This window comes from Saccopteryx bilineata, chromosome 1 (assembly GCF_036850765.1).
Source record: "Saccopteryx bilineata isolate mSacBil1 chromosome 1, mSacBil1_pri_phased_curated, whole genome shotgun sequence".
NCBI classification, from domain to species: Eukaryota; Metazoa; Chordata; class Mammalia; order Chiroptera; family Emballonuridae; genus Saccopteryx; species Saccopteryx bilineata.
In genome coordinates this window covers 399589947-399617642 of record NC_089490.1, presented here as the reverse complement: position 1 = coordinate 399617642, position 27696 = coordinate 399589947, and the positions used below count along the sequence as shown (strand labels likewise).

At 56.8% G+C, this 27696-nt stretch overlaps 1 protein-coding gene across 1 annotated transcript; it reads left to right on the top strand.

Annotated features, from left to right (window-relative positions):
• Positions 1-2570: 2570 nt before the first annotated feature.
• On the top strand, positions 2571-27040 carry EHD1 (EH domain containing 1). Its single transcript, XM_066251964.1, has 5 exons — positions 2571-3324; positions 6638-6735; positions 21129-21541; positions 24526-24690; positions 25037-27040. The coding sequence occupies exons 1-5, from the start codon at positions 2921-2923 to the stop codon at positions 25559-25561; spliced, it is 1605 nt and encodes a 534-aa protein (XP_066108061.1). The 5' UTR covers positions 2571-2920; the 3' UTR covers positions 25562-27040.
• The last annotated feature ends 656 nt before the right edge of the window (positions 27041-27696 follow it).

Below are 27696 nucleotides of genomic sequence, written 5' to 3'. Positions count from 1 at the left end.
TGAAAGTGAAATGGTTCGTTCATGATTCACAAAACTTTCTCATCAAACAGAAGCTTCCTTACTGAAAAAACAGAAAGAATGAAAGTTTGGACATTTTCAGTCTGGGAAACACTAGAGCGAGGAAGCTGCCCAGGACCTGGGTGCCAACTCGGACACTGGGGAAACTAATTCCCTCCCATCTGAGCCTCATGAGTAAGACAGATCCCTCTCCCAGTCCCTTGAGCTCCTTAGAGAAAGTCAAGTGGCCACACAGAACTAATACAGGCTGGGTTTCATTTATAAATAACCCAGGAACATTATGTTGTTTCCAATTTGATAGGGCTGGGTTTTCCCAGCACACAGGGCTCTGGGGAGATGTGCAGACTATGGTGGGTCAGTGTGAGCGCTGCCAGGGACCCAGCTCCTCAAAACCTTATTCAGGCCACTGAACAACCACCTCTTTCAGGATCTTCAGCCCCGGGCCCTTCCCTGGAACAGCCCTGAAGTTGCATCTCCGGGGCGGACCCCTCAAAGTGCCACATGGAAGCAAGTCCTTTGGCTCTAAGGCTGGCCCAGGAAGTCTAGACTGGGCCGCTGGTGGCTCCTGATCACTAGCTGGCACACAGCCTTATGGTGACAGCCTGCCTTGGAGTCTCAATATCCCCTTTTGAGGAGAATGCTAAAAAAAAAGTCTCATGGCTACTTTAAAATTTTTTTTTATTGATTGGTTTTAAAGAAGGGAGAGAGAGAAAGAAACATCAAATTGTTGTTCCACTTCTTCCTGCTGTCGTTGGTTGATTCTCGTATGGGACCTGACCAGGGACTGAACCCGCAACCCTGGTGTAATGGAACAATGCTCTAATCAACTAAGCTCCCCTTTTAGGGCTCTCATGGCTTCTTTTCATATGTCTTATTGTGTGACTGATGAAAATAATGTTAATGAAATCCAAATAAAAGAGGCAAACCAGGGACCTAAGACTGCAGGCAGGGCTCTCCAATGCTTGAGAGAGAAAGAGGGGAAGCAATTGATGTAACACTGCTCATTTCCTCAGAGACAATGAGGCCTAACCCTGTAGGGGGTGTGTGTGACCAACCTCCCATCTTGCCTGCTCTGGCTCCCACTTGATCCAGCTCTGCTGATATTCTGCTTGTTCTTGCCTCTGTCCTCTTCGCCTGACAGACTTTCTTTTTCTTTTTTTTAGCAAAAGAGACAGACAGGCAGGCAGGCAGGGAGAGAGATGAGAAGCATCAATTCTTCATTGCGGCACCTTAGTTGTTTACTGATTGCTTTCTCATTTGTGCCTTGACGGGGAAGAGGGGTTTCTCCAGTTGAGCCAATGACCCCGTAGCTCAAGCCAGCAACCTTGGGCTTCACGCCAGCAACCATGAGATCTTGTCTATGATCCCACCACACTCAAGCCGGTGATCCTGTGCTCAAGCTGGTGAGCCAACGCTCAAGCTGGTGACCTCTGGGTCCTCTGCATCCCGGTCCAATGTTCTACCACTGGGCCACCGCCTGGCCAGGCCTGACAGACTTTCTTCCAATATAATAGCCCAGCCCTCCAGGTTCCCAAGTCTCCCAGAAGCCAGAAAGATGGACATGAGACCTCTAAGTTCCCAAGTCCATTTCAGATCTGTCCAGGAGCCTCCTGCACTCTGATATCTTGTACTGGTTACATAACAATCACGGTCCCCAAAGCTCTGACATCACCCATTGAAGATTCTCACCAGCCTGGCAGCCAAGGGGACCCATGTGTGGCCAGGGACGATGGAACTGGTAAGGGGTGGGGCACAGATCAGCATAAAAAAAAAAAAAATTGGTAACTGGTGTTGACCTTGAGAGGAAAGCGGAAGTATTTGGGTTTTTAAATTCCCTCAAAGTTCCCACAAGATTTCAGTGTTGCCCCACATATCCTCTCCTCCCCGCAAAGGGGAATTTCCTCTTCCTCAAAACTCATGTGGCCCAAAGGTCTCAACTTCTTCTTTCCGTGCCCCCACCCTCGCACAGCTGCAGCCTCTTTAAAGAGGTTGTCTCTCTCCTCCCCATCCTGTGTCATTTGCATCCTTCACTGCTTGTGTCATCTCCCAATTCCCAGCCGGGTGAGAGGAGCTCACCTCTTGCTACTAGTTTCCCCATTGGCTTCCTCTCCCTCCTTCTTTCCCCAGTCACGACCCCACCTTGTTCAGCTTCCTCTACAACCTCTTTCTTGCTACACCCTCTCCCAAAGCAGCTGCGGGGATGAGAGGAAGTGTCTGGGAAGCAGGATGAGAGGAGAGGCGGAGGCTAGAAAAGGCGCGGTTTCCGGGGCCCTCTCCTGCTTCCAGAAACCTTAACTCCTGGGAGGAAAAGGGCCGTTGGGCGGGGGATGGGGCGCGTAATCCGGCAACTGGGGTGTCTAACTGGGCGTCTCGCGGCTGCTGGAGGTACGCAGACCCCGGCCCTCCGCGCGCCCACGACCGCTTCCCGCCGTGCCAACCGTAGCCCTTCCGCGAAGAGCCCGGCTGAGTTAGGCAAACAGGTGTCGTTGCCACGGCACCCGAGCCAGGGGAGGGGAGCCGAGCTGGCGGCGCTCGCGAGATTTGAAATCGGCCAATGGGACGCGGGGGAGGGGAGACGTGGCGCAGAGACCGCAGGCACGGCTCCTTCTCCCGGTTCACGGGTCCCTGCCCCCTTGCGGCGCGCGCGCCCGAACGGGGACACCGGCCTTATAAAGGGCGCTCGGAGAGGCACTCGCTTCACTCCGCAGAGGGCGCTGCGCGGCCTGTGACGCGCGCCTGCGCAGTGCGGGCCCCTCCTCGCCTCTAGCTCCGCCGTCCCGCAGCCTCTCCGCCTCTCCGCCTCTCCGCCCCTCCGCCCGCCGGGCCCCGCCTCGGCTGCGCGCCCTCGCCCCGTTCCCGGCCGCCGCTCTGCCCCGCAGCAGCCAGCCCCGTCTCCGGCAGCATGTTCAGCTGGGTCAGCAAGGATGCCCGCCGCAAGAAGGATCCGGAGCTCTTCCAGACGGTGGCCGAAGGGCTGCGGCAGCTGTACTCGCAGAAGCTGCTGCCCCTGGAGGAGCACTACCGCTTCCACGAGTTCCACTCGCCGGCGCTGGAGGACGCTGACTTCGACAACAAGCCCATGGTACTGCTCGTGGGCCAGTACAGCACGGGCAAGACCACCTTCATCCGGCACTTGATCGAGCAGGACTTCCCGGGGATGCGCATCGGGCCCGAGCCCACCACCGACTCCTTCATCGCCGTCATGCACGGCCCCACCGAGGGCGTGGTGCCGGGCAACGCGCTCGTAGTGGACCCGCGGCGCCCCTTCCGCAAGCTCAACGCCTTCGGCAACGCCTTCCTCAACAGGTACTCGCCCCTGACCCTGGGGAGCAGGGGGGACGGCTGGGGCCCCGACCCCGCACTCGGGTCCCGACCCTCTCGCGGCCACCGCCCCGCTGTCCTTTGTCTCCAAGGCCCGGGCGAGACCCTCAGCGACCACTCCCTGGGACGGGGTACAAGATCCCCTCCCGCTTCCCATAGAAAACCCATCTGTGGCTCTGGGAGCGGGCGTCACCAGTTCCCCCGACTTCTGTCACCCCCTCTCCCCAGAATTTTCTAGGTTATCAGTTTAACTCCCTACCCGTCCTCCCCCCCGCCCCCCGCAAATCTTAGCCCCACTTCCCTCAGAACTATGGGTTAGTCTTGTCTCCACCTCCTTCCTCCAGACTGCACTCTTCTAGTTCATTCAAACCACCACTTCTTCTCGCAAGGGTCTGTTTCTTAAGTGGAAAAACATGGTGAAACTTTTAGCCATTCCCTTTGCTGGTTGCAGTGCCTTCCCTGGGGCGGGTGGTTTTGTGCAGGAGAACCAGGAGGAGAGTGATCAGTTCTCCAAGCTTCTAATCTTCATGATGCTACGAACGAAACACATTGAGTTCCTCTCTCTAAGGAGTGCAGGAACCAAACCCATTTTCCTCCAAAGAATCTTAGAGGCCCTACTGAGTGTCCTTAACCCCCCCCCCCCGCATGTGGCATACTGGGGGACTTCACAGATCTGCCCTCTCTGCCGCCTCCCCATTCGAGGAGTGACTCAACAGGCCTTCAAAGTCTGGGTCTGCGTAAGAGCCTTGACTCTTGCCTTCAAGGTCTCCGCCCTGTACGATCACATTCCTTTCCAGACCCTGTCCACCGCGCAGGGTGGACCAGCTTGCCTCCAGTCCAAGCTGGGGCCAGGCCTGTTTCCAGCCATAGAGCTGATCATTAACAGAGAAGACAGGCTACTGTTGTCTCTTTGCCCTTTTCAGGACTTTTAAAGTCAGTCTTTTTGTATTATAGCTGATGGCATTTGTGTGTCAGGAAAGCCCTTGGGTGCGGTTCCTGAAGACGCACAGGCGTTTAGCCTAGAGCCTCTCTCCAGAGGGTGCTGGTGTTTCAAAATTATTGTGTCTGTTGATAGGGGCTTGGCTCAGACTGTTAGCTAGTGGTGGGCGCGGTGCACTCTTGTGTAAAGTTTGGCTGCTATGCTGGGAATTCCAAGCATTATTAGGTCTCTGCTTTCACGCAGAACTTTGGGAAGCCAGAAGGAAGGGTAGTCATACCTATTTCGTTTGCCCGTAGGTCTCCACTTCTGCTTATGATAGCAAACCTTTTACTTACTTATTTTTTTAAAGGAGAAACGGGCATATGGCCTGTTTTCCGAATTTGCAGAGCTAAAGTTTCAGAGCTGGAAGGGATCTCAGACATCTAGGCCAGTGGTTTTCAGCCACCGATCTGCGGACTGCTGCTGGTCTGCCAGAAATTTCATGCTGGTCTGCGAGTTCCCCACCCTGATGTCTGAAGATTACAAACCCACAACTTCAGGGTGGGTAACTTTCGCTGACCAGCAGTGGTCTGCAAGATGGTTGAGAACCACTGGTCTAGGCATCCCGACTACATTAGTTCAGAAAACTAAGCGGCCCCTGAGCCGGCAGATTTTGTTGAGTCTCCTGGCAACCGGATGCAGGGCTGACTGTGCGCAGCCACGTGCTGCTGTCTCTACCTGTTGACTCAGGAATGCTGGGTCCCACACAGGCGCTTTGATGATGTCAGTGCCACAGGATCTGATAGCCACACTTGTTTTCCTTCTTGCTATCACCTCATCACAGAGGGTCCCCAAATGTTAATGGCCCTGCAGGAAGAGCCCTTATTAGCCAAGGATGGGAGGTGTGGGTTTGCCCTGGAGCTGCAGGCTGAGCTGTATCAGCCTGTGCCCCTGGCCAGCCAGGGCACACAAAGCAGGCTCTTCTCTGGCTGACACAGACTCTCCCGGCGCTCTTAAAGAGACCCATTGAGTCATGAACTCAACTTTCTGGTCTTTACCCCGTAAGTGGCTGCGGTAAGGTAAAAGTCAGAGGGAGGAGACCAAGGGAGGCAGGGCACAGTCAGGGTGCCCCAAGCTCATCCTGTGAAAACGCATTGCGTAACTGTTACCGGCCACTTCAGTGCGAAGTAAGACCCGTGGGTCCTTATAGTGAGAAGATGGCATTGCCTGCTTCCCTTGGTGTTTCCCACCGCCCTCGGGGCTTTGCAGAGCAGTTGTTTCTGAGTCCTATAGGTGTTAATGGAAGCAGGCTTAGCTAGGAGGCGTTTTGATGTATGTGGCTACCTTGTATCCCTTCAGTTTGGTCTGCTCTGCAGTGGCTGCCTTCGCAGCGGGAGCCCCAGGCACGCTGTGCAGCGTGCTGGCCCTGCTGCTGGCCCTGGGGAGGATGTGGTCCAAGCTTTGTTCACCTTGTGGGTGCATTGGCTGGTTTTGCTCTGTTTGTGCAGACAGCACCTGGGTGGGGAGGTGAGGCCGAAAGGGGAAGCTAATCAGCTCAGACTCCTCCCCATTGTTGTAAAGATATCTTTAACCCTGTGTCCTACAGACACTGGGTTAGTGTTTTAGTGGGGGTTGTTTTTTGTTGTTGTTTTGCTCACAGTATCTTTTTCAGAGAAGTTTCTAAAGAAGCCTTTTCTGTATCCCATCAAGGGTCCCTGCTGTCCCTTGGGGCAGTCCCTTGCTGTTCTGGGCCGTCCTGCGGGCACTTGAGCGCGCACACAGCAAAGTCTGCACTCATGAGTTGCTGGCTTCGCTGTGGTTTTATTCTTCTTCTGTGGGCTTTGACTTTCAGAGATGGGGTCCACTTCTCTGCCACGCCCACCAGCCTGTGTGTTCCCCCGGCTTTCACTGGCCACCTACTGCGGTCCCTTCTCCCACGGAGCTGGGTGGAAGGGGAGGGCGGGGCCCAACAGCAGCAGGAAAGGACCATCTCTCTCTTTGGTGTGTGGAAATGTAGCCAACTTGTTGAAAATCATAATATGGAATCTCATGGTTCCAGTGTCACTCTTCTGCTTCCCTTCTGGGACTGAGGGGTGACCTAGGCTGTGCAATTTTCAAAATGTCAGCGACTTGGGAGCTGAACCCTTGAACTCTGGGGGAAAGTTAATGTGAGGGATGTGCTGATGTGGGTCAGTTTGAGGCTGCCGGTTGGATATCAGTTAAGAGAATAACGTAGTTTGCTGGCCTTTCCTGGACACTAAGATGGTAGAAAAGCTCCTTTGAGTTCCTGGCTTTTGGAAAGGAAGCAGAGGTGGCGATGGCGAATGGAAAGCAGCGGTAACTGAGACTTGACCTCTCCCGGCTCTTGCTCTGGTACAGGTTCATGTGCGCCCAGCTGCCCAACCCGGTCCTGGATAGCATAAGCATCATCGACACTCCCGGGATCCTTTCCGGAGAGAAGCAGCGCATCAGCAGAGGTAAGCAGGCTGTGACATAGCCCAGGCACCGAAGGCGCTCAGACTACTGCCATCTGATGTCTGTGGGGTGGACCGGATGCTGCCCTTGAGGTCTGTCTCCGCCCACGTGAGGGCCCGTTTCCCATCAGCCTCGTGTCCACAGTGCTCTAAGCCTGACCGGCAGGAGCCGCTTTCGAGCTGTCTGGTGAGACCATAGGCAGTGATGTGTGGCTTTCGTGCCTTCCAACCCCTGGGGCGTGCTGGAAGGGAGGAAGGATTGGGAGATGGGGCCCTGGACTGGCTGTGAGGTCACAGGAAATTGTCTGGTGTCTGGGCTCCCAGGTCCCTCGGCCGGCACTGCTGGCTGGTTGCGCCCCTGGCACCCTGGGCTCACTCACCTTAGTTTGTGTCCAAAAGCGTTGCCTCCCATTACCTGTGTATTCCCGGTGAGTCCTGCAGGCCTGTGAGGAAACGGCTGGACTTCGGCAAGCCACCAGGAGGAGACTGTGGCAGGAGTCTGTTACGTGTTGAGAGGCCAGTGAAATGTGTTCCAGCTGCTTACCTGGTGGTCAGCAGCCGCCTCCCTGTGCCTTGGGAATGGCAGAAGGTCTTTGCCCCGAGCATTAGGGCACAGGCCCATTTGAGTTGTTTCAACTCCTGGTTTGATTTTGCTAAGCTTTTTCTGAAGATCTGGTTCAGGATGTGCCTGAACTGGGTTGTGTATGCGCTGCTCCCCCTTCTGTGGAAAGGCAGGGAGGGAGTCTGGGGCCTAGCGGAGCACGAGGGCAGGCAGATGATGATGTCTGGCTGGCTAGGAGCGGAGTCTGCAGCTGCAAATGTGAACATGAAAGGAGGAAAAACAGGAATCGAGGACAAGGGAGCAGTTTGCTTATCACCAACTTGCAGATTTTTTCTGCACCCCTTTCTGTCTGGGCTGCCCAGCATTGCTGGGCTTCGCAGTTGAAGCCACAGCCTGAGATGGGGGCAGAGTTTGTCTCTGCTGTGGGGTGGGGGGCCGGACTTGGTGCCGACAAACCTCTTCCCTTCCAGGCCTGTGGGCCCTCCCTGCAGAGTTGCACAGAACTCACTGAGCCTGCTCTGTCTCGGTCTCTGAATCCGCCGTAAGCTTTTAGTTCTCCACCCGACAACAGTGATATCCTAGGAGTTCAAAGGAGCAGATTTAGGGGTCCCTTCCAGAAAGACGATGGACAGTTTTCTCTTATTGCTAATACTGTTCCAGCCTGGGAAGAAAGTGCCTGATAAGCAGAAGTCTTGTCATTTGCCAAAACAAGGCTAGAAAATCTGAATCAGATACTCTTTCTTTATTTTTTTACAGAGACAGAGAGAGAGAGTCAGAGAGAGGGATAGACAGGGACAGACAGACAGGAACGAAAAGATGAGAAGCATCAATCATCAGTTTTTCCTTGCGCGTAGCTACACCTTAGTTGTTCATTGATTGCTCTCCCATATGTGCCTTGACCATGAGCCTTCAGCAGACCGAGTAACTCCTTGCTCAAGCCAGCAGTCTTGGGTCCAAGCTGGTGAGCTTTGCTCAAACCAGATGAGCCCACGCTCAAGCTGGTGACCTCAGGGTCTCGAACCTGGGTTTTCCGCATCCCAGACTGATGCTCTATCCACTGCGCCACCTCCTGGTCAGGCCGAATCAGATACTCTTTTTTTTTTTTTTTTTTTTTTTTTATTTATTCATTTTTAGAGAGGAGAGAGAGAGAGAGAGAGAGAGAGAGAGAGACAGAGGGAGAGAGAAGGGAGGAGGAGCTGGAAGCATCAACTCCCATGTGTGCCTTGACCAGGCAAGCCCAGGGTTTCGAACCGGCGACCTCAGCATTTCCAGGTCGACGCTTTATCCACTGCGCCACCACAGGTCAGGCCTCAGATACTCTTAAAAGGGAATTTATTCTCAATTTCTCTCCAGGATTGAGCTATCCCATATCCTAGGGGGGCTTTCTTTTTCTTTTTTTAAAGATTTTATTTATTGGTTTTAGAGAGAGGACACAGAATTGAGGCGGGGGGGGGGGGGAACGACAGGAAGCATCAATTCAGTACTCGCGTCTCATATGTGCCCTGACCAGTAAGCCTGCGGTTCAAACGAGTGATCTCAGCATTCCAGGTTGACGCTTTATCCAGTGTGCCACCACAGGTCAGACTCGGGGGACTTTTTTTTTTTTTTCATTTTTCTGAAGCTGGAAACAGGGAGAGACAGTCAGACAGACTCCCGCATGCGCCCGACCGGGATCCACCCGGCACGCCCACCAGGGGCAATGCTCTGCCCACCAGGGGGCGATGCTCTGCCCCTCCGGGGCGTCGCCATGTTGCGACCAGAGCCACTCCAGCGTCTGGGGCAGAGGCCACAGAGCCATCCCCAGCGCCCGGGCCATCTTTGCTCCAGTGGAGCCTTGGCTGCGGGGGGGGGGGGGGGGGGGGGGGGGAGACAGAGAGGAAAGCGCGGCGGAGGGGTGGAGAAGCAAATGGGCGCCTCTCCTGTGTGCCCTGGCCGGGAATCGAACCCGGGTCCTCCGCACGCTAGGCTCGGGGGACTTTTTTTATGTGTGTATTTTTTGTTTGTTTGGTGTGTGTGTGTTTCTGAAGTGAGAAACCCGGGGTGGGGGGGGCAGAAAGACAGACTCCCACATGTGCCCAACCAGGATCCACCCAGCAGGCCTGATAGGGGGCGATGCTCTGCCCATCTGGGACATTGATCCGTTGCAACCAGAGCCATTTTAGCGTCTGAGGCAAAAGCCATGGAGCTGTCCTCAGCGCCCAGGCCAACTTTGCTCCAATGGGGCCTTGGCTGCGTTGGGAAAGAGAAGAGAGAGATAGAGAAGAAGAAGAAAGGGGGAGGGTGGAGAAGCAGATGGATGCTTCTCCTGTGTGCCCTGACCGGGAATTGAACCTGGGACTTCCACACGCCAGGCCGACGCTCTACTGCTGAGCCAACTGGCCAGGGCCTATATTGGGACTTTCTTTGAGCTTCTGTAGGGCTCTCTGTTTAATGACCTGGAGGAGTGAACAGAGGGGAGTCTTCTGACCGGGGCTATCTCTGGGCTTCACTCAGTGCTCCCAGCCTCGGAGGTCTGTACACATCTTCGGATAAGGGACAATAGCTCACAAAAAGAGGCCTATTTTCCCAGAATGCCACCTTCAGTGTGGCCTTCAGAGCTGGGAGTTAAGCATTGAAGGAAATGATTTAGGGTTCTTGGGGCCCCTGTTGTCATGTAAAAGGGAACTCAAAAACAGCTGTTTTCCAGCAATGCTGGGAGTTCCCCTGCTGCCCGGCTGACCCGCGGCCTGTGTCGGAGCTTAGCTGGCTGAGAGGTTGGGAGTGGGCGTCTTGCTACATTAGGTAGCCAGGCCTTGGCTGCTAGGATGTTGCCCTCCCGCCCTGCCTCCCCAAAGCAGTGCCTGAGTGTGTGCCCTCCAGTCAGAGTGGGGGCCCGGGAGCATGCGGCGTGCAGGGCAGCCCTGGCCCAGTCGTTGCTCATGCAGGTGGCAGAGACCTGGAGGCGGCAGCAAGCAGGAGACAGGTGCCATTAGCATGCCACCTGGCTCCACCTGCGGCCCCTGCCTGTTTCTCTCCAGGTATGAGGTGTGGCCCCGCTGGCTCCTTGGGCAGCCACAGAGGCGTGCCCACCCCATCATGGTAAGGAGGGTGGCTTAAAGATGAGCACGAGAGGTCTCGGTTTAAAGTATTGTGCTGAAAGTTACCAGGTTGGGGTTTGCCGTAGCATATGTTTGGTGTCTGCAGGAGAGAGCCCATCATCTGGGAACTCTGCGATGAGTTGGGTGTGGGTCCACTGGGTGGATGCAGAAGGAGAGGATTTCTCCTTAAGGCCCCACCCACCAGTTGTTGCAAAGGTCCCGTGTGGCCTTGTCCAGCAGGGGAAGTCAGAGTCCGGCAGCGGGTTCCAGGCTCCCCACCTGTCGCCTCTCTGCCCCCTTTGCTGATGGCGTGGGTAGCAGGTGTTTCCCTCTCAGAAAGATGGGGCCAACAGAAACCAAGGGCCCCAGGCAAGCGGCATGGGCATCTGGGGTTCACCAGCCGCACTCCTGGAAACAGCATCCTTCTGGAGGTAGCATGGGTGTTAGAGTTGCTAATGACATCTGCTTCCAGTTCCCACCCTCTCTGCCTTGTCCCCCGACTTCTCTCCCCCCCCCCCCCCCGTCCCTAATGTGTGCAGGAAATACTGTGTGGAAAGATGAGGTGGGTAGGACCTGTGCAGCCCACACACGGCCGGGCTCGGCGAGCGACTCCTGGGGATCACCGGCTGCACTTCCCTGTTGGGCCAATCTGGGTGACGTTAAAGATAATGCTCTGTCAGCAAAGGAGGGTGACCTGCAGACACAGCGCTCATTCCTGAGTGCTGCCTGTGTGATACACCAGGCGTTCCAAAGGGCGTCTGGCCGGCAGGGCTGGTGGCCTGGCCGGGCACCAGCCCGTTCACACCAGGGTTCTAGGGTTCTCAGCAGCAGCAGTGGTCGGAGTCCCAGCCCAGGGGCAGCAGCCGGCCAGTGCACCGCCGTTGTCACCATGTGGCTGTGAGCTGAGCCGGAACTTTTGTGTCTCCATTTCCCCCTCGGAAGTGGTGTCAGCAGTGAAGTGTTGTTTGGACTTGGATTAGGAGATGGGAGCCGGCCGCGGGCCTGGCTTTCTGCCACGTGCCCCGCTCCACATGCTCTAGTTGTGGCAGCAGCTGCGTCTGTGAGGAAGCGATGGCTTTACAGAAGAGGAAATGGGGCTTAGCGAAGTGAAGTCAGTAGCCCAGGGTGCCACCAGGCTGGCGTGTGTCGGCACGAGGACCGGCCCCAGCAGCGGTGTGCTCACACCGCACGTGCTGGGTGAAGGAGCCCCTGAGAGCTTGGCTCACATAAGTCTTTGACCCTCGTGGGTCATCACTGTGCAGGGCTCCTAAGCTCTTCTGGAAGGCTTGTCTCCCGGCCTGAAGTCAGGAAGGATGTGAGGCTTGGGGCTTCGAACAGCCACGCTGGGATCTCCTTTCCCCCTGTTCTCCATCTCCAGGTCAGGCTGTCCGTGAGCTGGTACGAGGAGCCCTGAGCAAGGCTGCCTGGTCCCCTGGCTTCTCTTGTCCTCTAGCTCACTGTCTGTCCTTGCTTCCCAGGCCCCTCCAAGCCCGGAAACTGAACTGGCCTGTCCCTTCCTAGTCAGGTGCGGCCTCGGCAGCCCGGAGCTGGAGCCGTCTGACGCAGAGGTGTCCCTTCCTGGCCCCTCTGCTGACCGCCTTATGCGGCGCCCCCGCCTCCCGGAGCCCTGTGGGCCTGTGCTTCAGTGGGGCATTAAGTGCATGGGATGCTTCAGCTTCGTGAGGTTGCCCGGAGCCTGGGGTAAGACCGAGTGCTGTGAGCCTCCTGGCTACCCCGCTGTGCCCATGGCACAGCTGACAGTGGAAGGTTCCAGTCCAGGCCAGTTCTTCAGGGGCCAGGGGCCCCCACAGTTGCTGAGCCTCCAGGAGCTGCACCAGCAAAGCAGAACAGCAATGCAGCCGCTTGTTCTCGTCCGGGCTCCAGGAATTTCCATGTGGAAAGCTCTTGCTCTAGTCCCCGGTGCACAATTAAGTGTCCTACAAATGTCAGTTGATTGAAAATAAAGACACTGGAAAATCTAGGGATTCCCAGACTTTAATGAGGAAGACTCTGAATCACATCTCCAGGAGCGGGAGGGTGGGGAAGCACTGACTCAGCTGTTTCCTTTCAGGTGCCAGGTCCTCTGGGCACTCAACCTCTGGGCAGCCACCTCCTGGAAGCCTTCCTCTTATGGCTGCCCCCTCCACCTCCCCCCCCCACCCCCCAGCCAAACTGATTTTGGCCGGGCCCTTGATGGGAATGCTGCCGGCTCTGCCCCAGGGCGTGGGCTGCTCTGCCTGCAGAGGAGTGGCACCACCTGGTGCCGGCGGTTGGCACCTGTTCTGAACTGGTAGCAGCTGGCCCGAGTGCCTGCAAATGTTTGGTTTATATTTGGGGTACGAAGCATTCTTCATGTATTAGAAGCGGTCATTGCCTACACACCCATCAGAAATCTGAACTTCTCTTCCCCATCCCCCATTTATTTATTGAATTTTTAGAGGGAGGAAAGAGAAACACTGATTTATTGTGCCACTTATTTATGCATTCGCTGGTTGATTCTAGCGCGTGCCCTGCCGCCTCAGCGTACCGGGCGGTTCTCTGACTGAGCTGCCCGGCCAGGGCCACCCTGAGCTGCCGGAGTCTCAACCACAGATCCGGGCGTAAATGCTGGCACAGATTCACCGAGTGCTCACGATGTGCCAGGGGCTTGCTCGATGCCCACAGCGGCCCTGTGAGGGAGAAACGTGCCCTCTGCACGTTGCAGATGAGGCTCGGGGAGGAAATGGGCCATGCTAGGGTCTTACTGCTGATCGATGAGTAGAAGGTTCAGGATTCAAATGTGGGCCTGATTACAGAGCCCTTCTGCCCGCCCTCGTGGCCCAGCCTTTTGTATTGTTAGGTTAGGTTTACTGCGGTTTCCATTAGAGATAGTGACATTCACGTTTCTGAGTTGTACGCTCTCTGAAGCAGTCATGTAACTACCACCCTGACCTAGATAGACTTTCTGTATTTTCAGGGAACCCCAGAAAGTTCCCTGTGCCCCTGTAGTCACTCCTAGTCCCAGGCAACCCACTGATCTTTTCTTGTTTAATTGAATTTATTGGGGTAACAGTGGTTAATGAAATTATACAGGTTTCCGGTGCACAATTCTACAACACATCATCTATACACTGTATCGCGTGTTCACCACCTGCAGCCCACTGATCTGAATCTTGTTCCGAAGGTTTTGCCTTTTCCAGAATGTTGTAAGTGGAATTGTGCAGTATGTATCCATTGGGCCTGCCTGCTTTCACTAGCCTGTGCTCTGAGGGTCAGCACCTACTAGAGGGTGTCCACGGTTTGTCCCTTTTCCTGCTGTGCTGTCCCAGCCTGTGGATGCGCCATCATTTGTTATCCATTCAGCTGTTGAAGGGTATTTGGGTTTCTAGTTTGGGGCAGTTTTTTTTCTTTCTTTCTTTCTTTTTTTTTTTGTATTTTTCTGAAGTTGGAAACGGGAAGGTAGTCAGACAGACTCCCGCATGCACCCGACCAGTATCCACCCAGCACGCTCACCAGGGGGCAATGCTCTGCCCATCAGGGGCGTTGCTCTGTTGCAACCAGAGCCACTCTAGCGCCTGAGGCAGAGGCCACAGAGCCATCCTCAGCGCCCGGGCCAACTTTGCTCCATTGGAGCCTTGGCTGCGGGAGGGGAAGAGAGAGACAGAGAGGAAGGAGAGGGGGAGGGGTGGAGAAGCAGATGGGCGCTTCTCCTGTGTGCCCTGGCTGGGAATTGAACCCGGGACTCCTGCACGCCAGGCCGACGCTCTACCACTGAGCCAACTGGCCAGGGCTTCAGGACAGTTTTGAGTAAAGCTGCTATAAACATTTGTGTACAGTGCAAATTTTAATTTCTTAATTTCTCTTTGGTCAACACCTAAGTGTGGGGAGGCCCCTTTCTCCTCACTGCCGCACTCCTCTGGAGAAGTCTTACTCGAAAGAACTTTGGCTTAAGGAGGCTCGAGAACAAGCCTTCACAGTGTCGGTTCTAAGCTCTGCAATCTCTGTTTGGCTCGCCTGGGCCCAGCACAAGTTGGAAACATGTGTGATGGAGAGAGAGCTGGGGTAAGAAATACCCAGGCCCACACAGCTTGAATGGCAGGAAACAGAAGTTGATTAGAGACAAACCCTCTATTGTTTGTGTTCTAGAAACTTTTGGAATGTATGAAGCAGCTTTTCCCCACTCCTGTTGCACGCAGCCTGATGGGCTCCACCTTTCTCTTCTCTTCCCCAACCCCAGGACTGTGCATGGGGGGTGTTAAAATGTGCATAATGTGAGACTTGGTCATTTTTTTGTTTTAATCTTTTTATTTTTGAGAGAGATGAGAAGCATCAATTCGTAGTTGTGGCACTTTAGTTGTACATTGATTGCTTCTCACATGTGCCTTGACCAGGGGGCTCAAGCTGGTGACCTTTGAGCTCAAGCCAGCGACCTTGGGGTCATGTCGATGATCCCACTCTCAGGCTGGCAACCCCGCGCTCAAGCCAGCGATCTCGGGGTTTTGACCCTGGGACCTCAGCATCACAGGTCAATACTCTATCCACTGCACCACCACCAGTCAGGCTAGAGACTTAACCATTTTCAAGTGTACAGTTCAGCGGCATTATGTACATTCATGTTGTACAGCCATCACCACTGTCCACCTCCAGCACTTTATCCCAGACTGAAACTCCACCCCATTATTGATTTTTAGAGAGAGGGGAGAGAGAGAGAGAAGGGGGGAGGAGCAGGAAGCATCAACTCCCATATGTGCCTTGACCAGGCAAGCCCAGGGTTTTGAACTGGCAACCTCAGTGTTCCCTGTCGACGCTTTATCCCACTGCGCCACCACAGGTCAGGCAAACTCCGCCCCATTAAACACTACCCCTCCCCAGCCCATGATGACTGCCTCTGGGTTCCTCCTATAAGTGGAACCATCCAGTATTTGTCCTTTGTGATTTGCTTATTTTATTATTTCATAATGTCTTCAAGGCCCCAGAAGTTTCTGAGCCAGCATTGGTCCCTCATCGGAGATGACCCGGCGTTGACTCACACTGCAGGGTCAGCCTTCCTTTCCAGTTCGCCCGTGGACCACACAGCTGGGTTACTGGGGTGCGCTCATCGCCACCCGCTGAGGCAGAGGACGCTGTAGACCGGTCCCAGTCTCTGGGTTGGGGCACAGTTTTCTCTTTCACCAGGGACACCAGGACTTCCCACTTGCTGTGCATTCAGTGGTGTCTGATCCCTGAGTCAGGGGCTAAATATATCCTGTCCTGACCTCTAGTGTGTTCCCGAGTCTGAGGGCTCATTGCCTGGGGCAGCGCTGGTGGGGCTGGAGCACTGGCAGACTCATCTCTGGACTGGTCACTGGGTTCCTGTACTGTCACCTGCGAGGCTGAACGGTGGCAGTGTCCGCCCGGCCGGCTGCACGGACCTATAGATGCACTCAGTGCCGCGGCGCTGGGTCTAGCCCTTGGCGCCTGTTGAGACCATTTCTCAGGCCGAGTGAGGTGTCGTGGGCCAAGGGGCACTGGGTGGGCCTGGTGGCTGCCGCTGCCCGGTTGTGCGCACTCACACCTGCGATGACATCACACAAGCCTGAGTGTTGGGATCCTTTTTGTGACCTGTGGGTGGACTTGGCTAGCCATTGTGTGTTCCTCACCAAAACTGAGTTTTCCATAATAAACAGGAAATTTCATTCACCTGCAAAAAATGGACTTGGCTCTGTTGGCCAGAGCTGAGGTGTTGGAGAATAACTGGGTGTGCCCGCTGGGGCCCGGGGCTCTGCAGGGGGACCCTGGTGCCTCACTCCGCTCCTCCTCCGCGCTCTCCTCCCCATCTTGCTGGCCCCCACCATTGGGGAGGGAGTGAGCCACATTGGGTGGAGTTGGGGGGGACCTCGGCCCCCCACCGCTGTCCTCACTCCTGCGCCAAAGCTGCCTTGGGCTCGAGCCCAGCCCATCAGGGCGCCCCATTCCCAGCGCCTGACTTTTGGCATCACCACCTCCCCAGCTGTGTGACGGGTGATCCGAACTTGTGCCGGTCTGAAGACAAGCAGTTCACCAAGGGGAGAAGTTGGGCCTCATTTTTACTGAGAGGGAGCCGCTGTTCAGTCCTGAGTCATCCGTTTTTCAGTGCTGAGCTGCTGTTCCCAGAGCCAGCCATAAAAGGTGGTGGTGGAGGCCCGAGCAAGCCCTGAGCTGGTGCAGCCACCACTCCCAGCCCCGCTTTCCTCGGCCTCCTTTTCTGGCTTCCTCTGCCGGCTTCACTCTGGGGCCCCTCCGCAGCTCTGGGACCCAGCGTGCAGTGTGCTGGGGCCACGGGAGCTTGTACCCGGGAACCAGCAGCCTGGGAGGGTTGCTGGCGGCTCTCACGGGAGTGGTCTGGCGCCATGCCCCTGCACACTGAGCACGGAGTCGGACAGCCTGCTGTTTGAACCAGAGCAGCTGCCCAGACCTTCGAAGGACTAATTGCGCCCCTGCCCAGGCTGAAGAGCAGTCACGGGGGCTTTGCTGCCCCTACCCCCGCCCCGCCCTGCCTCACCTCCACCCTAAGAAACCCCAGCCTGGTGAACAGCTGCTTACATTTTTTTTACGACAAATGTTTGTTTGAGTATTTTTATTTATTGAGTTTAGAGAGAGAGAAAAACATTGATTTGTTGTTCCACTTATTTATGCATTCATTGGTCAATTTTTTTTTTTTTTTTTTGTATTTTTCTGAAGTTGGAAACGAGGAGGCAATCAGACAGACTCCTTCATGTGCCCGACCGGGATCCACCCGGCACGCCCACCAGGGGGCAATGCTCTGCCCATCTGGGGTGTTGCTGTGTTGCAACCAGAGCCATTCTAGTGCCTGAGGCAAAGGCCATAGAGCTATCCTCAGCGCCAGGGCCAACTTTGCTCCAGTGGAGCCTTGGCTGCGGGAGGGGAAGAGAGAGACAGAGAGGAAGGAGAGGGGGAGGGGTGGAGAAGCAGATGGGCGCTTCTCCTGTGTGCCCTGGCCGGGAATCAAACCCGGGACTCCTGCCAGCGCTCTACCACTGAGCCAACCGGCCAGGGCCCATTGGTTGATTCTTGTACGTGCCCTGATCTGGGATCGAACCCACACCTGGGCATATCGGGAGAGTGGTTTAACCAACTGAACTATCCGGCCAGGCCGAATGGCTGCGTCTGGTGAGACCATCCTGTTTCCCAGTGCACTGGGCTGGAAGAAGGTTGTACAGAGCCGCCCTAGGGAGGCTGCTGTCCTGAGTGGGCAGCAGCGGTGGGCGTGGGGCCATCCTGGAGGTTCAGTGTCTTCCCACAGGATGGAAGCTGGCCTCTGGCCTGAGCCAGACCCAACATTTGTCGCCCTGTGTTCCTGGCCAGTGATGCAATCGAGGCTACTTGTTCCTTGTTCCAGTGGGCCCTGTCACCTTTCCCTTCGCCTGCCTGACTCATGGAAGTCATTCCAGTGCCCGGGCCTGTGCCTCATGGGACCCTCCCATGACGTTAGGAGGAATTGGTTTTTAAACTTTACAGGTGAAGAATGAGCAAGGAGTTAAGAACTTGAGGTCATTGCCTGACCTGTGGTGGCGCAGTGGATAAAGCGTCGACCTGGAAATGCTGAGGTTGCCGGTTCGAAACCCTGGGCTTGCCTGGTCAAGGCACATATGGGAGTTGATGCTTCCTGCTTCTCCCCCTGTTCTTTCCCCTCTCTCTCTCTCTCTCTCTCTCTCTCCAATAAAAATGGATAAATAAAATCTTTAAAAAAAAAAAAAAGAACTTGAGGTCACGAAGTCGGTGGCTGGAGCTGGGAGTCGAATCCGGAGCTGTCTTTAAAGGCCCGTGCTCCTGCTGAGGGACGGGGAGTGGGGGAGCGGAACGCCGCGGCTGCGTGCGCGGGCACGTGAGCCTGGGCCCTGGCAGCGCAGTGTTTATCTGGCACACCCGCAGTGCTGTTTATCTCTAAGCCCGCGTGGAGGTGGCGGCCCCTTTGGAGCTGGCTGCGGACTGGCGCTCAGCCCCGGGGCTTGGCGCTGCTGCCCCGGCCCCTCGGGAGCGGGCGGCCCTCCTCGAGACTCTGGTGGCGCCGGGCCTTTCCTTGGCACTCTGTCCTCCTCTCTGGTCTCCTCCTCTGCCTGCTGCCTTACTGCTCCCACAGTCCAGAACAGTGGTTTGCAACCCGTTTACTTTTGGGGACCAGTGAAAATAAGAGAATTCATGTTGGGGACCTCTAAGGCAGGAAACCCCCTGAGCGTAAGTGAATTCGACTAAGATCATTGGGTCTATAATCTTCATACAATGTCGGTGTGGTTAATTCTTACGGACTGGTACTAAATTTCTGGCAGACTAGTCCGCAGACTGGCAGTTGAAAAACACTGGTCAGAAAACGCAGGTCTGGCCTGGCCTGTGGTGACACAGTGGATAAAGCGTTGACCTGGAACACTGAGGTCACCGGTTCAAAACCCTGGGCTTGCCCGGTCAAGGCACATATGGGAGTTGATGCTTCCTGCTCCTCCCCCCTTCTCTCTCTCTCTCTCTCTCTCTCTAAAACTAACTAAATAAAACAAAATTTTTAAAGGAAAAAAGAAAACAGGTCTGAACCCCACCCCGGCGGGGACAGGCTATGAGGGGGTGGGGTTTACGGGGACAGGCTATGAGGGGGTGGGGTTTGCGGGGACAGGCTATGAGGGGGTGGGGTTTGCGGGGACAGGCTATGAGGGGGTGGAGGTTACGGGGACAGGCTATGAGGGGGACCACTCGGGCTGGTTTCTGGAGAGTGTCCCTGGCTGCTCTCCATGGGAGTGGCCTCTGGCTGGCCCTCTGGAGCCTGACTGCACTCTGGGAAGTCCTGGTGGTTCCTCAGCGGCCGCCCCGCAGCCTGTGGGTAGCAGGAGAGCGGGGTGCTGGAGCCCAGAGACGACGAGGCTTGCCCGGAGTCACCCAGAGAGGAGATGGCAGCACAGGGGCTGGGACCCAGGCTTCCAAAGACTCTTAGGTCGTTGTTCCACATGGGTTCCTACTTCGCCTTAGGACACCCAAAAGGTGACAAACAGAATCTCCCCTTCTTCTGGGGGCAGGAGAAGAAATGGGAATATTTTGAAGAGGCATAATTACAAAGTAGGATACAAATTAAACTGCTGTTATAGAAACCCCAAAATCCACTAGCTGAAATCAGATATCAGATGGTTTATATGAAGCATAATAGTCCAACAAGGCCATCCTGGACGTGCGGCCTTCACCCCTGAGCTCAAGGTCACTGCTCCAGCTCCTGTCATCACCCGCACGTCCCAGTCCTCCGGAGAGGAAAAGAAGGACAAAGGGCTCACACTCCTTTCTGTCTTCATTTCTGCTGCCCGGCAGCTGGAGGGCCGTGAATCCAGCTGAAACGAGGCAGTTCTGTTATTAGAGGACGCATTCAAGTTAGCACTCGGCCACAGGCGGCAGCGCTCGCCCTTGGCTGGTGGGACCCGGCTATGAGTGCGGGGAGAGCCGAGTTCAGGCCCTCCGCGCCGTTCAGTTTAAGACTTAGAGAGGGAAGTGGTTTGTCACACTTCCTAGGCTTGTTGCAGAGCAAGAGGTCAGCAGACTTTTTCTGTAGGGGTCAGGGACTTAATACTTTGGGCTTTTCGGGCCTTCCCGTCCCTGTCACCACAACTGAGCTCTGCTGTTGTAGACAGAAGCAGCCATAGGCAGTGCAGCTGGGGGGTGGCTGTGTTCCAGGACAGTGTCGTTTGTGGAAGCTGGTTGTAAGCCAGATGTGGCCCCAAGCTGCAGTTTGCCGGCCCCTGTTGCAGAGAATACTTGAGTTTCCTTCAGAACAGGAGCCTGGACGGATAGCAGCCACAGGTAGGGTTGCTGTTACCCAGTGTCACTGCCGTGCCAGGGCACCGGCTGGCAGCACCTGAGTCTGTCCCCACCGCACGATGCTGAGCCGCACCGCTGGGCTCTCCTCACTCCTGCCATAGCCTGACCCCCTTGAGAGCTTGGGCTTTGTGACTTCCTTTGCATTATTTATTTTCTAAGCATCTCTCTCTTTTTGAAAAAAAGATGGTTCTAATTTTTATTTACAATCAGAGATTTGAGATTTTATTTATTGATTTTAGGTAGAGAGAGAGTGGATGAGGAACAGGAAGTATCAGCTCTTAGTAGTTGCTTCTCATGTGCTTCGACTGGGCAAGCCTGGGGTTTCGAACTGGCGACGTCCAGGTCGATGCTCTATGCACTGCGCCACCACAGGGCAGGCTTCTCAGCATCTCTCTTTTTTTTTTTCCTGAAGCTGGAAACGGGGAGGCAGTCAGACAGACTCCTGCATGCGCCCGACCGGGATCCACCTGGCACACCCACCAGGGGGCGATGCTCTGCCCCTCTGGGGCGTCCAGAGCGACCAGAGCCACTCTAGCGCCTGGGGCAGAGGCCAAGGAGCCATCCCCACCGCCCGGGCCATCTTTTGCTCCATCGTCTGCGGGAGGGGAAGAGAGAGACAGAGAGGAAGGAGAGGGGGAGGGGTGGAGAAGCAGATGGGCGCCTCTCCTGTGTGCCCTGGCCAGGAATCGGACCCGGGACTTCCGCACACCAGGCCAACGCTCTACCACCGAGCCAACCGGCCAGGGCCTTCTCAGCATCTCTTAATGCCAGGTTCTGCGTGGGGAGGGCACTACCATGGTGGGTACAGAAATGGGGGCAACCGGTGGCACTGTCCTCAGGGAGCCGGACTATTCATGTGAGTACATTTGAACAACCTCAGGCGGAGAGATGCTAGGCCAGGTCAGAGCCGCCTGTCCCCGAGGGCCCCTCAGCTCCCCCTCCTCTTCCCGCAGGGTATGACTTCGCTGCGGTCCTGGAGTGGTTTGCCGAGCGCGTTGACCGCATCATCCTGCTCTTTGACGCTCACAAGCTGGACATCTCCGACGAGTTCTCAGAAGTCATCAAGGCTCTCAAGAACCACGAGGACAAGATCCGCGTGGTGCTGAACAAGGCCGACCAGATCGAGACCCAGCAGCTGATGCGGGTGTACGGGGCCCTCATGTGGTCCCTGGGGAAGATCATCAACACCCCCGAGGTGGTCCGGGTCTACATCGGCTCCTTCTGGTCCCACCCGCTCCTCATCCCCGACAACCGCAAGCTGTTCGAGGCCGAGGAGCAGGACCTCTTCAAGGACATCCAGTCTCTGCCCCGGAACGCTGCCCTTCGGAAGCTCAACGACCTGATTAAGAGGGCGAGGCTGGCCAAGGTAGATCCAGGGCGGGGCCCGGCCTGCTCCTGGGTGAGACCCAGAGGACGCTGGGAGTGCCGCGGGGAGTGCCGCTGGGGCCCGGGGTTGACCTGCCCTGCCTTTTGGGATAGACCCATCCCTGTAGACCCCTGGCCACACCCACTGCCCTGTGTCTGGACCTGTTCTCTCTGTGCTTGTGGGCGGGCACCACCTGCCTTGCCTTCTCTTTCTCTCTTTCTTTCTCTTTCTCTTTTTTTTTTAGAATTTTATTTATTGATTTGAGAGAAGGAGTAAGAAGCATCAACTTGTCGTTGCTTCGCTTTAATTGTTCATTGATTGCTTATCACATGTTCCCTTACTGGGCAAGCCCCAAGGTTTTAGACCAGTGACCTCAGCATTCCAGGTCAGCGCTTTATCCACTGCGCCACCAGAGGTCAGGCGGCATAACCTTCTTAAGTTAGAGTCTTAATACTCATGAACTTCAAACTGGAAGGTACCACTGTGCCAATAGGCATCCTGGGGAGTGGAAATGGGTGGGGTGCAGCTTAAGGCCTCGTGGACTTTCTCCTCCCAGGTCTCCTGAGGCTGAAGTACCCTCAGCATGTGCTGGGTACTGGGGACGTCGTGGGGACTAACGGGTCCCCGCCCTCCTAGCACTGCTCAGCCACGCGGGGGAAGCGCACAGCACGAAGCACGATTTATTTGTATCGTCTGCTGCCGACACAGATGACAGGGAGCTGTCTCGGTGTGATGGGCCAAGCAGGACGGGGGCTCTAGTGGGAGCTGACGCTTAGGCCGAGGTAGAAAGCTAATGGAGAGGTAGGTAGCAAGCCCGTGGGCCCAGAGAGAGTGCAGGGTGGCTTCAGCCCCTAGAGGCCTGATAAAACCGTCTCTGTCCCCCCATGGAAGCACGGAGCCTGCTGGAACCTGCTGGCAGCATCTGCATTGCTTAAGAGTCTGTAATCTCAGTGCCTGGCCAGGCACAGGCGACCCGGGGGTGGCTGGGGCTGGGGCATGAAGGCCGGTGCCACAGCGGGCCCTTCATGCACAGCGGAACAGAGCGTGTTCCCTGAGGCATCAGATTTTGAATGGAGCCGAGCCTTGGCCTGCCCGGGTGAGTCTGCAGGCCGGGTCAGGCTGCGCACAGAGCTCGGCCGTCAGCCCGGTGGGCAGTGCCGGTGGCCAGCACGGGCCCTGTGCATCCCTCTGATGGGGCGCGGGGGGCGTAGAGGACAGGAGGCGTCCTGTGGGTGTCCCAGCTTTGGCAAAGGCAGTCCTGTGGCCAGTGACGCAGTCCCCTGGGCCCTTGAGTGTCACAGGACCAAGGAGGGCTTCCCTGCTGGGCAGCAGGACGGTCCTGGGAGCGCTGAGAGCCCCAGGCTGTGCTCCTGCTTCCAGCTAGGCAGCCCCCCTGTGTAGCCCTGAGACTCTGAGACTCGCCGTGGACAACACGGTAGCCCAGGGCGCCCCACGCTGCCTGGAGGCTGGCTGGCATCAGCGTTTGGCCTGAGCAGTGAGAACTCATCCTTACCACTGGATGTGCCTCCCCCCTGGTGTCCAGAGTGTGCATGGACCAGCACTCACTGGAAGTGGCCTCAGGCCCCGCCTCTGCCCCGCTGAACCAGAGTCCGCATTTGAACGCAGTCAATCCCCTGTGACCTGTGTACACGGTGAAGGGGCAGGAGCCTGCTCTGGAGGACACAGGGCTGCACGGTTTTCTACATATATCACTCTGGAACCTTCCTAGGGAGTGCAGCTGGTCCTAAGAAAGGAACCTGTGCCCTGGCTGGGTGCTCGGTTGGGTAGAGCATCGCCCGGTGTGCCAAGGCTGCGGGCTCAGTCAGGGCGCGTACAAGACTCAGCCAACAAATGCGTGAATGAGTGGGCAGCGAGTCAGTCTCTCTTTCCCTCCTCTTCTCTCCCCCTCTCTCCCTTCCCTCCTTTCTCTCTCTAAAATTCACAAGTAAAAATATTTGAAAAGAAAGACACCCATGAGGAAACCTGAGTGACTGGTTCCTGACCTCGGAAGACTGAGGGGCACTGAGCCGGAGGACAGGCCCCGAGCAGAGGGGAGCCCCGCGGAGGCCGCGCTCGGGCGCGGGGAAGGGCAGCTCCCGCCCTGCCCAGCCCCTCTCCCGGCCGGGATGCCGGGCTCTGCCCAGCTTCCTTCCAGGACAGAACAAAGGGCAGACTTGGGTCGTGCCTGTTCATTTCCAGAAACGGTTGTGTCATCGCCTGGCTGGAGGGCACACTGACTCACCCGGCCTGGGAAACCCCGTGGTCTCCATCTCGTTCACCGCCTCGCTTTTCCTGGAGCGAGTGACTCTCTCCGGCCCGACTCTCTGGCCTGTGATGGGCAGAGCATTGATGGCGGCTCTGTGGCAGGCCTGCTTCCCTGAGCCATTCTCAGCCAGGTTCCTGGCCAGGGCAGACGGGGTCAGGCCAGTAGAGGGATCTGGTGGGGTGGGTCTGGGGCGGGTGGGGAGGCTGGCTGGCCGCAGCCCTGCACAGCCAGACACCGGCCGTAGCTCGGCCAGGCCGAGGATGTGAAAGGCTGCTGCCCTGGGAGGGTTGCCAACCTTACTGGCCCGCGGTGGGGAAATGGATGCCACCTTGAACTGACAAATGTCTAAGCAAGGTATTGAGGCTAAGAGGAAGCTTGAAACATCTGGGGAAAGCCTTGTCGGGTTTTTCTATCCTTAGTTATCCCTGAAGCTTTCAGAATGGGAAGATAGAGCATGATTTGGTCCATGATAGAATTTTACAACCGCAACGCCAGTGTCCACAGGTTGGCCCATGCAGGCTGGCGGAGGCCCTGCACCCTGCCGTGTGGAGGGGCTGCTTGGGGAGTGGCCACGTGGAGGAGCAAAACGTGGGCTTTGGGCTGCTTTGGGCTTCCCGGGTTACTGTCCTAGTTTTCTGGGGCAGCCCACGTGCAGGCCACACTCCTGACAAGGTTTCCAGGAAGCCTATGACATCTGCCCCCTTCCTGGTCTTCACAGGTCCACGCCTACATCATCAGCTCCCTCAAGAAGGAGATGCCCAACGTGTTCGGTAAAGAGAGCAAAAAGAAAGAGCTGGTGAACAACCTGGGAGAGATCTACGCGAAGGTTGAGCGGGAGCACCAGATCTCCGCCGGCGACTTCCCAAGCCTCCGCAAGATGCAGGTGCGAGTCCCTGTGGGGAGCGGGGGGTTCCCAGAATGGAAGCAGCTGGGTCAGTCACCCCACCCCACCCCCGGGTCCTGAGGGGATGGGGTGACAGTCTGGGCAGTGGTGAGAGGATGGACTGGCCAGGCACTCTGGCCTCATTCCTGTTCATTGTCGCCGTGTCTCTGCAAGGCAGGGACTCTTTTTACCTCCCAGTGGGGTTAACTAAATTGCTCGGGCTCTTACGTGGTTGGGACTGTGGCAAGGAACCTGCTCTTCCCCTTGGGGACCCTTGCTTTGCCGCCTCCACCTGGAGGCGTGAAGGGGCCCAACCCACGCTCTTCTCCCTCCCCGCCCACCACAGGAGCTCCTGCAGACGCAGGACTTCAGCAAGTTCCAGGCCTTGAAGCCCAAGCTGCTGGACACAGTGGATGACATGCTGGCCAACGACATCGCCCGGCTGATGGTGATGGTGCGCCAGGAGGAGTCCCTGATGCCCTCCCAGGTTGTGAAGGGTGGTGCCTTCGATGGCACTATGAACGGGCCCTTCGGGCACGGCTATGGCGAGGGGGCTGGTGAAGGCATAGACGACATCGAGTGGGTGGTAGGCAAGGACAAGCCCACCTATGACGAGATCTTCTACACACTGTCCCCCGTCAATGGCAAGATCACGGGTGCCAATGCCAAGAAGGAGATGGTGAAGTCCAAGCTGCCCAACACGGTGCTGGGGAAGATCTGGAAGCTGGCCGACGTGGACAAGGACGGGCTGCTGGACGACGAGGAGTTCGCCCTGGCCAACCACCTCATCAAGGTCAAGCTGGAGGGCCATGAGCTGCCCACCGACCTGCCCCCACACCTGATCCCGCCCTCCAAGCGAAGGCTCGAGTGACCGCCTGGCCCCTGCGCCCGACCAGGCAGATCCTGGGGGGAGGGGAAGGGTCACCAGTTCTCAAGGTCCATAAAGACTGAGTGGCTGTTTCCTCAGCTCCTTGAAAAGGAAAACCACCATCTTTCTTTTAAGGCTGTTCCTGGGCCCAGCAAGGGAGGCAGGGATAATACTTATATGTGAATGATGGAATTTTATGCACAAGAACTACGGATATTTTTAATATATAACGTTAGAGGCGGCCTTCTTTCTTGCCGCCTCCTCCGTCTGCCAGCCCATGCCTTCCCGCACACAGCTCTGCTCTCCTGGCCTCGGCTCCCCTCTGGCTGTGTGGTGCTGCCACCACCATGTGGCCCCAGCTCGCCCCCCCGGGCTGCGGCCCCGGCCGTGTAGACAGGCATGACTGGATTATGTTTATTCTAAGCTGAGCGTTGCTGCTTGGGGCCAGGCTTGCTCCTCGTGCTCCCAGACTGGGTTGTTCTTGTGCCTTCTGCCACCCTTGCCCCTGTGCACAGGCCCTGCTCCTGGCTCGTGGCTCCCAGCCCACACGTGGCGGTCACAGGAGCAAGGCTGGCTACTTTGTTTTTTGGGGAGAGGGGGTCAGGGATGGGTGGATGTGAGATAAAACATCTTCCAAAAAAATATATAAGCTAGTTTTGGTTCTGTAAACATAACACCTTTTATACTTGACAGAATTTTCCAGTAACTTCCCAACCACTCATTCAGAAGCTGTGATGTTTGTCTCCTTTCCCACACTCCGACCAGAGCGCAGCTCTGCCCAGGAGCCAGTAGACAGACGAGGGTGGAGGGTGCGTGCAGAGCTCGCCCCGCCGGGCCCAGCAGTGTCTTCCGCTGTGCCCTCGCCCTTTCCTGGGACAGTCCAGTGTACCTCCCTGCCCCACTTTTGGGCGAGTGCTGGGGCCTCATGAACCTCATAGGGCTTGGTGCTCCTGCCCCGGCCTAGTGGCCAGAGACCAGGGACAACACGGCCCCTTCCCTCCCTCACCCTTGTTTCCTGGGCAGCCTTCTCCTGCCTGGCTTCTGTTGAGCAAAGGAGGGCAGTGCGCAGTGAACAGGAGCGGGCGAGCGGCCGTCAGACGGCCTCCTGGTGTTGCCTGGGTCGGGCGAAGCACAGCCTCAGGGGCCTGGACATGCTGGCTCCAAAGCCTGGAGCGTCCTCACTGCCACTGGCAGGGGGCAGGCTGCCCACCCGGCTCTCCCACGGGGTCTCAGGGATTCCTCACTCCGACCGCTCCAAGCCCAGCCCTCCCCCAGGGCTGCTCCCAGGCCGGGGCCCGCAGGGCCGGACGAGCCGGGTTGCGTCCACCCCAACGGGACCCGCCGTTCCGTGTGGCACCAGGTGAGGGTGAAGGTGCACCGCTGAGGACTTGCTGTGGAGGCTCAGTGGCTCTTCCACGTTTGCCTGTGGGAGGAAAAGCGACCAAGACAACTTTTTCTCGCATTAAAAAACCTTGAACTGTGCTGCAGCTGGCTTCTGGTGCGTCGTTCTCCCCGGGGCCTGCTCCCCACAGTGCCCAGGGGGCTCTGGCAGAGCACTCAGGGGGCCAGCAGGGGCAGACTGGCAGGCCTGCCACTGCGAGTGAGGTCCGTGCCCAGTCACTCAGCTCTGCAGCTGCCACCTCCTACAGGGTGTCTGCAAAGGGCTGATGACCCTGTCCTTGTGCCCGGTGGGGGCTAAGCAGTGGTTTGAGGAGGGTGGGGTGAAGAAGCTGGGAAGACCTCTGACTGCAGAGCCAGGCTGCCTGCCCTGGGGCAGGGGAGGAGGTGCCTACCTGCCTTGTACCATCTTCACAGCATCTCCCCAGCCCGGGCCCTGCCCTTGCCGAGGACAGACAGGTGGGCGCCCATGGGCTTGGGCACTGGGAGGGGCCAAGTAGACGGGTTGACAGGACTTTGTGCTAGCCCAGGGGGGTTAGAGACAGTGAAGCTGGTGCTTGGACCAAGCAGACAGACCAGCAACAAAAATACAATTACTAAGGGTGGAGCCAGCCGAGTCACAGGTGGAGGAAGGGGCACTGTTTGTACCGGCAAAGGGAAGGGAGACACACTGGGAGCTGATGCCCCCTGATAGGTATGGGCTTTGTGTAATCCGGGTGGAGCACACTTCAGGCAAACTT